The 14,791-nt window shown below is 35.0% G+C and overlaps 1 protein-coding gene across 2 annotated transcripts; it reads right to left on the minus strand.

The window, feature by feature from the left end:
- Window positions 1-12,892: 12,892 nt before the first annotated feature.
- On the minus strand, window positions 12,893-14,391 carry LOC108977179 (larval cuticle protein 4). Of its 2 annotated transcripts, XM_018946755.1 has the most exons (3): window positions 14,286-14,391; window positions 13,128-13,487; window positions 12,893-13,032 (listed from the first exon to the last, which is right to left on the minus strand). In XM_018946755.1, the coding sequence occupies exons 1-3, from the start codon at window positions 14,295-14,297 to the stop codon at window positions 13,024-13,026; spliced, it is 381 nt and encodes a 126-aa protein (XP_018802300.1). In that variant the 5' UTR covers window positions 14,298-14,391; the 3' UTR covers window positions 12,893-13,023. The 2 variants fall into 2 exon arrangements, with proteins under 2 accessions (XP_018802300.1, XP_018802299.1); XM_018946754.1 differs by having other exon boundaries at window positions 12,893-13,487.
- Between the last annotated feature and the right edge of the window lie 400 nt (window positions 14,392-14,791).

Genomic DNA, 14,791 nt, shown 5'->3' on the forward strand with positions numbered 1-14,791 from the left:
AATACTTTTTATGCCTTTCTTACTTGTCTAATTTTACTTTCGATACAACTAAGTGCCATTTCTTTGTACGATTCTTAAATTTAGTCGAAGTACAGTGAAAAAAAAGACATGTAGAGATTTATCTTCTAAACTAGTAAAACTTTTGAGTTCCGAATCCAAGAAAAGTCAAAAAAAAGACTTGTATTTTTTGCTTAAATTGTCATTTCAACATCCTTTGAGGGAAATTCATATTTTGTATATGAGCCTCTATTACAGTTTACTATTCATAAAATAAATACCAAATTTTATGTAATTTCAAGAGATATAAAAATAAATTTTAACCTAATTTTTGCTTTTAACTTTGCAATCGACAGAGCTATCGTCTTCACATAGCACCACAGGTCTTCAATGGGATGGAGGTCTGCACTCTTGGAAGGATGTGTGAGCACTTTTATCTTGCAGTACTTTCAACAACCATTCCTTAACCACTAAAGTATACCATTTGATTTGAGTTTAGCCGCTGATAGAATGAAAATATTTTTTTAATAGTGCCTAGAAGTATGTTCTTTACATAGTTCTTTCGATCAAAACAAGGTTAGTGGGAGGGAAGAGCGTCGTTTGATAACTGTATTTAAAATGGACACGTTTTTCTTTTTTCAGTTCAAAAATGAGATTTTTAATTTCAAATCTAATCTATTGAAAAATTTTTTTATAAAAATACGAAAACTCATAAGATTCTCATATTGATATTATTGGTTGCTGCTTAAAAGCTATCTTCAAGTTTGTTTTGGCTTCACTGTATCTGTTGGTATGATGCACGGAATTTGCATCAAATGTGCAACTACTACATGCAACATCCATTAATACACGTGATATTTCTGTCAGAGTACGTGACGTAAGGCGTCTAAAATGCACATGCATAAAGCTTTACATTTCTCTCTGAACGGAAAGGTTTGCATATTAAGTTATTTATACATCCGTATGTGTTCTCAGTGCAGACATTTCAACTTGCGCAGTATAGGAAATATGAGATCTAGCAAAAAGAAATACATTTTTTTTGCACTTATTTGAAGATTTTATTTAGAATACTCAGAATCGGTCGAGTTGGGTCAAATATCTACCCTATTATTATACATAATTTGTTGCCACTTGAAAGGTATTTCTTGATAGCACTCTCATAGAAGCTCTAATTCCTATTAGAAAAAAAAAAACCATGGGACAGCCGAATATTACGTTCTTCTCTTAATGCGACTTTTTAACTATCAAAATCCTCCCAATAGATGGGATGATGAATTGTTACATGAAAATATGCCAAATCTTCACTTTAGGCAGAAAAAAATTAAAATGAGCTAGTGTTAAGAACATCTTTCCGGGATGGGAATGTAAGGTGGATGCTTAAGAACCCCTAACTAAGTTACCGAATCTTCTGAGATGTCACTATACATACTACAGATGTGACATATGTGGCCTGATTTTGTTCTGTATAAAAATGTTCCTCAATTGTCCAAAGCTGGCCGTTTCGACGATCCAATTTTTAACACCACATATCTGAGAGTTTGGCCGTAAGGGAACAGCACACAGTAGATCATATTATCCGTGCGATTCTGTACTATGATACAGTCTGAAGTCTTTAAATTGGAGATTTTAAGTTAGAGACAATTTTTGAGACTTTTGCCATGCTGTAAGTGACAGTCACAAAATTGATTACATTTCATTATTCAGAGATGTTATTATACTTGAATGAAAAGAAATATGTCGATAACAAATATTAAATTTTCTATAACATAGTCAAAAACCATAATTATCAATAAAAATAAAAATATATGTTGACCTTGCTTCATAATATTTACGAAATTAATGTTAAATTGATTTATTTTTAAGCTTTTCGCGTTTGAGTAGCTTACAAAATATAAAAAAACGACAATCGATTAATATCTATGATGATCTCTATTCAGTATATTCAAGATGGCAGGTCTCAAATTTGAGGAAATATTTTGAGACCAACGCTTAAGGCTGTTTAGTAACTAGTCAGAAATTAAGACTTTACCTCAAAATGTCTCGAATAAAGGCTAGAGACTGGTTACAGAATCCCGCTATTATTTTAGTGATTCAGCCTCACTAACTTAGGTATAAACAGAACTAAGGCTTGCAAACCAAATATTATTAGTTTTTATTATAAGACTAAATATTACTGCGAGAATCGGTATATGGGAACAGTTCTGAATTTACATCTAGTTAAAGATTGTGTATCTTTGTGTATAAAATAAAAGGTGGTTTCCAAAGTAAACAGGACTTTTTGAATCTAGCGCCCCCTAGTGGCGCCATCTATATGTCAACTGGTGCGTTAGAATCTGCTGTCCTTATCGATTGTGCAGTGGAAGTGAAGTTATTGCATTTTAAGTGTCAGTATTATCGGTGCGAAAATGAGCTTCGAACAAAGAGCCAACATTAAATTTTGGTTTAAAATTGGTAAAATTTTTACCGCAACATTTCAATTGATGAAAGAAGTTTATGGCGATGATTGCCTATCCCGTAGCAGAGTGCACGAGTGGTTTCAACGTTTTCAAAGTGGTCCTGAGGACATATGTAAATGACGATCAATATGTTCGGTTGCAGCCGAACTTAGCCCTTCCTTACTTGTTTTATTATTATTTTCTTTAACCGATAAAGGTTATTAACTCGAAGATTTTCTCTTTTCATTGTGATGATATCGAATGTTTAATGATGAACAATGAGAAAATAGAAGTTCTAGAAACCCGACTTAATAATAATAAAGTTTAAGCTGAGCAAGTTCAAGCATATCACTTATCGTTATACATTTGAACAGCTGGTATCGTTAGGTTTATTTTTAAAAACAGTTTCTTAAATGTTTTGGAATAGTTTTTGTTTGGGGCTCCATCGAAGATGGAAAATCGAAAACATTATTTTCGCCATATTTTACTGTTTTACTATCCAAAGGATAAAAATGCAGTTCAAACAATTGAAAAATTATCTAATGCGTACGGTGAAAAAGTGTAGATCGAACATCAATGTAAACATTGGCTTGCCTAACTTCGTTGTGACTTAACGGACAGAAGATCCTGGAAGAACTGATGATGCCGATGTGGATAAAATAAAGTTATTATACTCGAACAAAAACTCGAAAGAATGCAGAAAGATTAAATTTGTTCAATTTCTGTAGCGAGTTGTTATTGGCGACGCGAAGTGGATTGTTTATAAAAAGGTAAACGCAAGACATCATGGTCTGAAAAGAATGAACTAGCTCAAACCACTTCGAAAGCCGATGGTTACTAAACAAAGGTTATGTTTGTTGGGATAGCAAATAGATAATTCATTTTAAGCTTTTGCCACTATTAATTCTGAAGTATACTATATTATGATCAGTTGGATGCAAACAGAAGAATTGAGTGATACACGCAAACCGGAATTGATGAATGTGTGTGTAGTGTTCGAACAGATTTGATGACTCGCCAAAATCTTTTTTACTGAAATCCTTTTTAAAGATTGAGTAACTAATATATAAATATTAATTATTTAAAGCATAACAAATACTCAAAATATTACAATTTAATTTTTTATTTGGCAAATTATAGGACAAGCCAAATCTATCACAAATACAGATAATATAAAATATTGATAAAATTTCAATATATTTACTGTTTATTTTGTATATTAGAAAAACCGCGAAAAAATCTTAATTTTTTTTTCGATTTTGTGCATATATTGTCTAGCGCCAATACACTGTACGCCTTCACACATCGCCGATTTCTGCAACGCCTGGCATATTCGCGCACTTTGTGTGTTGCCATCGACGTAGAAACAATGTGGGCGATGTCTCATAAAATAACACGAAATATGGCGAACAAAATGTGCGAAAAAATAGTGGAGATAAAATAATAAAAGTAAGGAAAGGTTAAGTACGAACGAAACAGTACCTAAAGCATGCTAACAATTCTTAGGAAAATGTGATGCAACATTTCTAGAGCTTTGAATAAATTTATGATACTATAATTTCTAAATATATGCCTTTACTTAGTTTCATCGTAATATCTTATCTAATATTTGAAGTATTCATTCAAACTTGCGTTCGAACCTATATACAGCGTATAACCTAAGTTAATTGTTTGATGGTTCTACAGTTAGTAATGGACATTTATTAACGTCTTGAACTCTTGTAGAGACCCAGAGATAATCTGAAATTTTGGAAGGAACACTTATCCAACCTGCTGAAGGGCAGTGAAAGCTTAACTCCGGGAGATAGTAAACCCGATTCCCCAATTGATGCCGATGGAGCGGACGTCCCATTGCCCGACCATGAAGAAGTTCGAATAGCAATTACCCGTCTGAAAAAAAATAAAGCAGCGGAGGCCGATGGATTACCGGCGATCAAAGTCCACCGTTCAAAACTGATTAGTCCTTATCAGTATGGCTTTATCAGGTATTTACCATGCAACAAATCTTGAAAAGACCGGTGAGAAGAGAATCGACACACACCACCTCTTCGTCGATTTTAAAGCTGCTTTTCATAACACGAAAATGAAGTGCCTTTATGTCGCGATGTCTGAATTTGGTATCACCGATAAACTGATATGACTGTGTAAACTGCCGTTGAGCAATACCCAAAGCTCCGTCAGGATCGGAAAGGACCTCTCCCAGCCGTTCCCTATCATGCGAATTCTTTGATCTACTCTTGGAGAAAATAATTCGAGCTACAGAACTAAATAGGGAATGTAGCATCTTCTATAAGAGTTTACAACTGCTGACGTACGCCGATGACATCGCTTCAACAACTGCGCCTTTAGTTCTGCTTTCTGCAGAATGAATAAGGAAGCGAAGCAAATGGGTCTGGTAGTGAACGAGAGCAAGAGGAAATTTCTTCTGTCATCAAATAAAAAGTCGTTGCACTCACTACTAGGCTCCCACGTCACGTTTAAATGCAGAATAACTCTTGCGACAGAGCAGGCAATTGAGGAGAAAGTCCTCTCTCGACGAACAAAGACTAAACTCGACAAGTCACTCGCCATCACTGTGCTGCTATATGGTGCAGATGCATGTACGATGACCACATCTGATGAATCGGAGTTTTCGAGAGAAAGATTCTGCTGAAGAACTATGGTCCTTTCCGAATTGGCAACGGTAGTCGATGGGACGGTAAACTATACGAGATATACGACGACATTGACACAGTGCAGCGCATTAGGAGGCAGCGGCTCCGCTGGCCTGATTCTAGGACCTGGCTACACTTAGTATCTCTAACTGAAGCGCTCGCCAAAGAGGGAGATGGAAGATCGACTGGAGCGCTGTTGTAAACTCGGCTAAAACCACGTAGACGGTGTCTATCCCAAAAAAAAAGAAAAAATGTATTCGATATGCAAATGGATTTTAGTTGTTATACTGTTATACTAAAAGTGTAGTGACAAAATTATTTTGCTCTTGTTGGACATATTGCGGGAGTATCAAAATACTCACTTACATTGATGTACCACAGTAAGATTACAATTACAAATGGCTCAAATAAAATTAGACACCAAACGCCTTCACGTATGACTCACATAAAGTATCTAATGCAAGAAAAACTCATAATAATCTACACAAATATGTACATATTACGCATACATTAGTGTATATGCCCCACATTAGCGCTGAATTGAATTTACAGTGTGAAAGCAAATGTGTAAGAACATGGAAACTCATATTTAATGATATGTGCTAACAGTTTGTGTACGTCGGAGGCACCTTTTGCTGTCGCCAACGGGCACGGATGTCATGCAAATAGACAAGAAATGACACACCGACAAGCATTCAGACAGACAGTTAGACGTGTAATATGAAGTTGACAATAAATGTGGCGTATAAAAGAGAAGATGAAATTTGATCGAGCGACAAACTTTGAAAAGCGCAGTGAAGTCGAATTTATAGCCAATTGTTTACACTACATACATCTGTGCATGTGTATTTATGTATACAATTATTTAAGCTTCCCACAAATTGTTGTGTTAAATGCTAAGCTTAAAACTTTAATATAGAATGATTTAAAAGTATAGTAATAGACGATTCTCACGTCTACATAATGCCACATAAATGTCAGCTAAAACTGTTATTTTATACAAACATTTAGAGTAGAGTGAAGCATTTGTGGTTTTGAAAATTTTACAAACCATTAAAGCTCTCCTTTTCAGAGAGTGCGAAATATGTTAAATCGGATGATAATTGCGCTCATTCCCCATATAACGCATTAGTTTAAAATATATTTATATATCTACTAAAAGTGGGATAACTCTCTAAATAAATGATTTTACGTCAGAAGAGTATCTGCACTACGGTGCCTTTAAATAACTTTTTAGCCGAATATTTTCTTCAATCTGTGAGACATGCTATTGAAATTCTTACTATATATTAGTATTCAATTTATCAATTTATAGCTTTTCGGACTTCCAGTTGACTTTATGGTATTTCGCAAATATCCGGCAATATGAGAGTTATCTTCATAAAATTTAAATAGCCTTCTTTATAATACACTCAAAATTAGATTTAAAAAAAAAAACAAGTAAGGAAGGGCTAAGTTCGGGTGTCACCGAACATTTTATACTCTTGCAACATGCAAGAATCAAAGCCAGGGAAATACTTTAAGGCCTAAAACGTCAACCAGAGTATCGGAATCCATGTATTTTTATATATGTATCAATTTTCTTCTCCAATATATACCGAAAGTTCGAAAATCTTTTTAGAGGGTGACGCATAAATCGTGCTACAACATGCTTACAACATGTTAATGAAGGGAAACAAGAAAACTCGTTCACATCGAAGCGATAATACTCTTTACAGATGCATTTCTATCAAATATGAAACATATGTACTCATATAACTAAGTCTGAAAATTAAGCAGCTAATGGTTTGCATTCAACGGAGAACATATTGCGACTTGATTTAGTGGCGTTTATTGATATGAACCACTTTCAAATAGAATTAAGGATGCTTAATAAGGAAGCAAATATTTTAGAAAAATATTTTTCTTAATTTGGATCCATTATGAAAATATCGGGACCAAAATCGCCTCACAACATAATGTCCTCTCTGATATGCCACGTTGGCTGCTGCAAGTTATGGATTGACTTTACCAAGACTCAGCATATTAATGATATGTTCGTCCATTAAATATTACAAAATAGTCAAAGGCATAAAAATTTCCTCTTTTCCAGATTCTAGTTGTAAGGTGGTGCTTGCTCTAACCATTTTATAAGCTTCACAGTTATCGATGGTTACCACTTTATCACAATAACCTGGTACTCATTGCAGATTTATTGTGAAGTAGGATGTTAGATCCACCAAAATATCAACGCACTCTTTCACTATCTTTGCCGAAACCTTAAGAAATTTAGTGATTTTAAAGTCACATGGCTATCTGTTTGTATTAACAGAACAAGAAGGCTTTCTTTAATTGTTGTAATCTCCATTTGGTAGACACTGCTGTGGTCTGCTAGTCGAAAGCCGATTCTGGTATCTTATCGCCAACTCCCACTCGATTTTCTGATTTATATCCATCCAAATAGATACTTATCCTTCTCCACTTCATCTCTTTTCCACTCTTCTCTGGAAGAGAATCCATAATTTGGGTTCAAATTTAAGTTTAATTATATAGGATTGGAAAATCAATGATATTGGATATAAACGGGATTCTTACTAACTTAGAATAACCCTTATTATAGACGACTAGTCTGGAGGATCTTTTCCGTCTAAGAGATAGTCTGCTAGCTGTGAAAGTAAAATAATGAACTAAACAACGCCTTTAAATCGTTCAACTTTATTACGAAAATAAACGTTCTGTTAAGAATGTGTTTAGTGCGCTTCACTTAACTTATGGACAATATAATCAGCCTATTGCGCTTATTATTCGCAACACCATCACCCATCTTGAGACCATTCATTATTGGATAATATTCAACCGAATAGACCAACGTCAGCACGCAGTGAAGAAAATCTTATATTTAAACCGTATAAAATACAGTTTGTGTAAGACCTTGCCAAGCGACATCGTTTCGCCCTATGGACTCCATTTCCAAGAAGATTCGACGTCTTCGAGCCAAACTTTCTTCAGCGATGAGGTCCATTTGTGGCTCAATGGGTATGTAAACAAGCAAAACATTTCTTCAAAAATGATGAAACAGTCAGTGGCGACCGTTATCACGCCATAATAACCGACTACTTGATGTCTAAAATTGAATGTCATGATCTTAACGATTTGGATTTATTAAGAGAACACTTCGATGGACGGATAATTTCACGTTTTAGGCCAGTCGGTTAGCCAGCAAAATCGTGTGATATTGCACCGTTAGACTTTTTTTTTTTTTTGTTATATGTACAGTCTAAAGCCTAGGCGGACAATCCCACTTCGATTTTGGCTTAAGAGCAAACCATCACGCATTTCATTCACCAGTGACTTACTAGTCGAAATGCTCGAAGAAGTCAACAAAAATTGGACTCAAGGAACACTCTATGTCTCAGACGGTCAATATTTCAAAGATATAATCTTCAAAAAATAAATGCCAAAGAATGTTCTTTCGAATGATGATAAAAATTCGCCATTAAATCTTAAGTTTCTGTGTTTTTCTTTAAAAAAGTATTAAACCTTGAAATGGATCACCACTTATATAAACTTTATGGGGTCTCCGAAATTTTTTTCTTGCAAACTTCATGGGAAACTTGATATCTATCTGTTTAGGATATAAATTGTATCTCATTTTTATGTAACGGTGTTTGTCTATATCGTAAAAACCGAAAACAAGTTTATTCGCACTTATTTATAAAAAATATTGCTACTAAAACGGTATTATTATTACAAACACAACTGTTTGTACGTGTATGTGTGTATTGTAGATCCAGATAATTAAATCGCAACTGCCTCCGAATCATTAAATTTAATCGCATTTGCAGCTATTCTTGAGATTTTCACTGATACAAATCTATAAATAACATAAACGTGTCTATATGTATGTGTGCTTTATGAGTATCAAATACAAACATAGTTATATAATTTATGTAGAACATATCTGCAAGTATTGAGAACACCAGCTTAAAGTGGTGCTATAGTTTGCATACAAAGTGGGTCGACATGTATAACACTCATATATACAAATACACACAAATATAGTATATTTGAAGCCTAATCACTTGCGTAACGTGATTGTTGGCCTCTTAATGGATTAGTTGTGACGTAAATAGCATTAAGATATTAATCCTTTATTACATTAACTAAATGTCACGCAAAGTAATTATGCGACATTTTGAAAGACACTTGTCGAGAATGCGTTTAGAATCTTAAAACAGCAACCAATATGCGTGTGAAAAATATTTCGACTAAATTCAGTTTCATTAAAGAACTCATAAAAATGTAAACTCTTTTTTTTTTTTTTTTTTGTAAATTTTTTCAAGAGTGTGATGATGAAATTTAAGAAAATGAGAACGCCAGCATTCCAAAGCCAACGAAATCAGCCAAGCAAACCGAAACTGAAATTGCTCACATTTATAGCTTTCAAATAAACGAGTTAGTCAAATATGTGATGCATTCAAGCAAAACTGATGCAACTGCAGCTCTACTTCAACACAACCCATCGTAAAAGCGGTGATTTGTTGATGCGCAGTTTTATTGCTAATCTCAACAGATGGAGAAGTAATTCCGTGAATTGGTCTTGCATTATTTTTGGACTCTTACAACATGCTGCACACAACTGTTGCTTGTAGCGCCATAAAATAGTAGACGTAAATATCGGTTTGTATACACCATATGTGCTTGTGTATATGCATATATATGTATATGTATATATTTAGGGTGTTGCTTTAGAAATATAGAAGTTTGTATAAAACAGAAAGTTTTATGAAATATATAATATTTCGGCTTGCAAATTGCATGGCATTGCATTCTGGAAACCGTTCGGTATGCCCAATTTTATTTGCTTATTTATAGTTTCAAAGTTCTGTTAATAATTCTCAACTAGTTACAAACTACTTACTTTTATGGCGGGTTTTTGAGTTGATTTCTCTTCAACTTTGTATTTTCTACCAGTTGTCCTCAGTTCACCAAGCGTTCCGCCTATAGTGAATCGAACACACTATACCAGATGCTCAAACAAACAAGCAGCACTTGTGCTCTACGCTATTATGTTTTCTAATGCATTTGCAATAGTGTTATAATTATCTCTTGGTATTTCTACGTTATTGTAACCCTTTAAAGTGACAATACTACTCTAATGTTTACGATGTGTGCAAGATGGGTATACATTTCAAATAACGAACTTGTCAGATCACGCAAGAAATATAATACAGACATTCAGTCATCGAACTTTACTGGCAAACCTGCAAAAACCGTGCTAACGGCCGAAAGGAACAGCCGTTTTCTGAGGTTCCATATATCAACGAGGCTCTTCTGTGACGAATTATTATACTGTTTCCACGCAAAAATGAATAACGAAGGCCGTTCTGCTAGAATCTATTTCGAGGTTCCCTACTTTTTTAAAGAAAAAACACAAAAACTTCAAATTTAATAGGGAATGTTTATTATCATTCGAAAGAACACTATTTGGTATTTATTTTTTTATCTCTCTCAAATGTTGGCCGCTGCCATATCGCAGATGGTTCATCATTTGAGCCCAATTTTTGAAGACTCTGGCACGTGTGATGGTTTGCTCCAAGGTCTGGATCGAAGTGAGATTGTCTGCATATATTTTAGACTTTACATATCCCCCAAAGGGAAAATCTAACACAAGTAGTGAAATCATTCTTTCATTGAAGTGTTCTCTCAATGAATACATTGATTGATGCGATATTTAGGAAGTGGTGCCGTCTTATTGAAACCGAATGTCGCTAAGATCGCGAGCTTCATTTTCAGTCATCAAATAGTCACTGACATAGTTTTTGAAGAAATATGGACCGATGAATCCATCGGCCCACTAACCGCACCAAACTACTGTTTTCTCTGGATGAGATGGCAGCTTTTATAACTCTTCAGTTTGCTCTTCGTCCCAAATGTCGCAAATTATACTTGTTTTCATATCTCTTAAGTCAAAAATAGAAAAAGTTGAACGATTTGTAAACGTTGATCAAATGTAAGTCTTTCTATGAGGAAATGTCATACAATAATGAACAAAACTAACATGACAGCTTGACTCGAAGCACGCGTGATCTCTCAAAAAAAGACTATAGAAAATAGTCACTTATGCTTGGATCACACAATACTTTCACAGCAAGTGGCTATAAAGTATATTAGTTCTATTCACATATTGGTTGTTTATAACACCTTAAACTAATCAGGATAGATATGCATTTAATTATATATAAATAAACAGAAGACAATACCAGTTAAATCTAAATATCGGAAGGATCAGAGAAAATCAGAACAACTCTTGGTTCTTTCACCACGATAACTCACCGACGCATACTTTACTGATTCTTCGTGAGTTTTACGCCAAATTTTCAACCAATATCATATGCAACCACCGTATTCGCCTGTTTTAGCTCCGTGTGAATTCTGGCTATTCAGCAAACTCAATCGACAACTCGGAGGGTACCGTTGTAAGTAAATTTTAGACAGCAAACGTAAAACGCTACTCGTCTTGAAGACTGTTCCGGAAATTGACTTTAACAATTGTTTCGTGGATTGGAAAAATCGTTGGCATAAGTATATTGAGGCCAAGGGGGACTACTTGGAAGGTGACGATATATTTTTTGAAAAATAAATTAAGAACTTTAAAATTACGAAACTATTGAAACGAAATGAGGCTATGGCCTACAATATATTACCTACTTTACTAAGTTAACTAAATGGTTTTTTTGTTTTCTTTTTAATTTATCCAACACTAAAGATATGCTTTCCAGGTTTAGATTCTAGCGAATTGTGAGCTAATAAAATTTGTAATACGATTTAAAAAATAAACGGCTTTTGCACCAACCAGAAATGATAAACATGAAATTAATTATTTGCTCAAATTTAACCACAATATATATATTTTACTAATTGGCGAAATATGAATTTTCGATAATTGGATTATCATTTTTTCTCAGCCACAAGCAGAATGATGATGAATTACATATTAGCTGAGTCATTTAAGTCGCGCCCAAGCAACCTCGCCTTGTTCTTTAATGACTAACACAAACGATATAGTTTACTCATTTCTTAGGTAAATGTTATGCCAATTGAAGTGTGTCATAACATGGCGTAGCATATTAGGTGAGCAGTGAACTAGTTTACCTTCTCCTTTACTCGCTCATCCATCATCTAATCCGACTTGCATTGAAAGCTTAAAAAAAGCATAACGAAATTGAATAAAGAGGCCAGAACTGTAAAAATTCATGGTCAGAAAGTGAATACCTAATGATAAATTGCATACTGCTTGCGGCTCAGCGGGCGCTAAATGTTGAACAGAATAGTTGCAATGGTTATTTCAAAATTGCTTGTGGGCGCTGTCAACAATTCTATTTCCTGCTTGCCACAATTTGTGGCAGAGCGATTAGCTGGCAGGCAAATGCTCTTGTTTACATAGTTATATAATATAATTATTTCCAAGGCAAGTTATTATTTGGTAATTTTTTTGATAAAATATAATTTAATTTATGACATGTCATCGCTTATAGCGGCGCTGCGAGATTCACAGAAGAATTTTACTTTTCTTCATTGCTTCATTGTTCTTCTTTATGAATATACTTGCTTCTTATAATCATTTGTATTAATACTATCACCTTTTTTTGCTTGAAAGTGATGGATAATTCATTGAATTTGCCATTTAGCGCACCCTATACCATTATAACCCAATCATTAATCAAATGCTCTTCCGAATTGTGATAGACAAAACTCACACCCATTGAAATAACCAAAGAACTCAGCTCATAAAGCAAAACAGCTCCACATTAATTTTTGTTAGTATTTATTCGACTAGTTTTAAACATATTTTTCTAAGTTTCTACATCATTAAGTAAAGTACAAAGTGTGTGTCTTAATGTATCTGCCGCAGGCCGTTATTTAAGCAAATAACTAATAATCCGTTATAGTAGTTATTATGTTTCCTATTAAAAATCATAAACAACAAATTAAGACAATTTCGGCTCATTTTGCCTCAGTACAAATAGGCTTTCTCAGTTTAAAAGTGTCGTGCGCGCACCTGTTGATCGGCCAACTCTTCGGGTGTGGGATGTGCGCGTATGTACTCAATGGATCGCTGGATGTGTGCTGGCACCGGTGGTGGCGTAGGAAGCACATCGGATTGCGGCTGATAGCCATTCTCATCGGCTACGTAAATAATTTGCACGAATTTTCCTTCCGGCGAGTAGTGACGGAAATAACCCTGAGCATATTGTCCACCCACGCCATCCTCGCGATGTTCGGCACCATTCGATTCGGCTATATCAAAACTGTAAGAGCCATCGATGTTCAATTCGCTAGCATAGCGAGTTATGGTGGAGTCAGCCTCTGCTCGCGCAGTTGCCAACAGGCCAGTGATGACAAAAGAGATTAGTAACAGCTGCGAAAAAATGAAATAGAGATTATAATTTTGGAATGCTGTATATTGATATAATGTCATGAGCATTAGTGATGTTAATATTCATTTAATCATTGTAACCTAAATGCAGTTAGCCTCGTTATCTCTAAATTGATTAGCTTTTATATTGTGTTTCTTTTTTAGCGTGACATATTTCTTATATAATATACACTACAAAATTTTTAATAACCAGAAGAAAATGTAGGAGATAATATCAAATATATAAGTCAAGGCATTCGACTTAGCCATGTTTAAGCAAGGTTAATTTCTCCACTACTAGAGTTGCCAATGGGGAAGTGAACGGAACAAGAATTCTTCCTCTGGCTAGATCGTCGGCTATCGAGTTGCCAGCAATTCCACTATGACCAGACACCCATACGAAGTAGCTTTATAATATTTTTAGGGAGGGCAGACACTCCTTGACTAGCTTTGAGCACATATTTAGCGAGCTCAGAGCTCGTATTGCCGCTCCGTCGGAGTGACTCCTTGAAAGGAATGTCTACGCCGCCTTAATAGCAGCAACTTCTGCCCGAAATGCACTACAGTGGTTCCGTTGAACAGTTCATAAGAAGACGATTGCATCAAAAGCCAGTGGGGCACCTGTACATCCTTTAAAGATAATTCACAGTCGCACATGTTCCGATTTATTTTCTTCTGATTTTAAATTTTTATGACGACGCTGTTTCCCTTTCAGTATTCCTCCCTCTTTTAGTCCTTTATTTGAAGCTTGAAATGCTTCTTTACAACGCTAATTTTCCGCTCAACCATTCACATACTCACAGTTTTGCACATTTTTTTTATTGGCGCAATCAAATAATACGACTTCCTTGGATATACCGCACAAAATTTTTCTGCTGTGTTTTTTATGGAGCACGCACTGACTGCAATGGACAATAAACTGATGCCCTTAACTTGGATCGTCTTTGTATTTATACACACTGAAATGGCTATTTAATTGAGTGATAAAGGAATATTGATCAATAAATGATGACTTTCAACGCCGCATAAATTTCCAACCAATCTTGTATGTAAAAACGAAAACATTCATGCATACATTCATGCGGTTATACTGATATGACAAGAGTCAGGGCCTGACGGTTAGTGGGCTAATAAAATATACAACAACCACTACTAGGTATGATAAGTGCTATTTTTAGTGTGAAACACTAGGTCAAAACAAAACGGGAATAACCGCACAGACGCTTATAAAAATATGTAAATATATACTTAGATATGCTGGACAAACAACTCTTCGCTCTAGTATCCGTATCTCCCACTCATTTGTA

This window comes from Bactrocera latifrons, unplaced genomic scaffold (genome assembly GCF_001853355.1).
Source record: "Bactrocera latifrons isolate USDA-ARS-PBARC rearing strain unplaced genomic scaffold, ASM185335v1 scaffold_85, whole genome shotgun sequence".
Classification (NCBI taxonomy): domain Eukaryota; kingdom Metazoa; phylum Arthropoda; class Insecta; order Diptera; family Tephritidae; genus Bactrocera; species Bactrocera latifrons.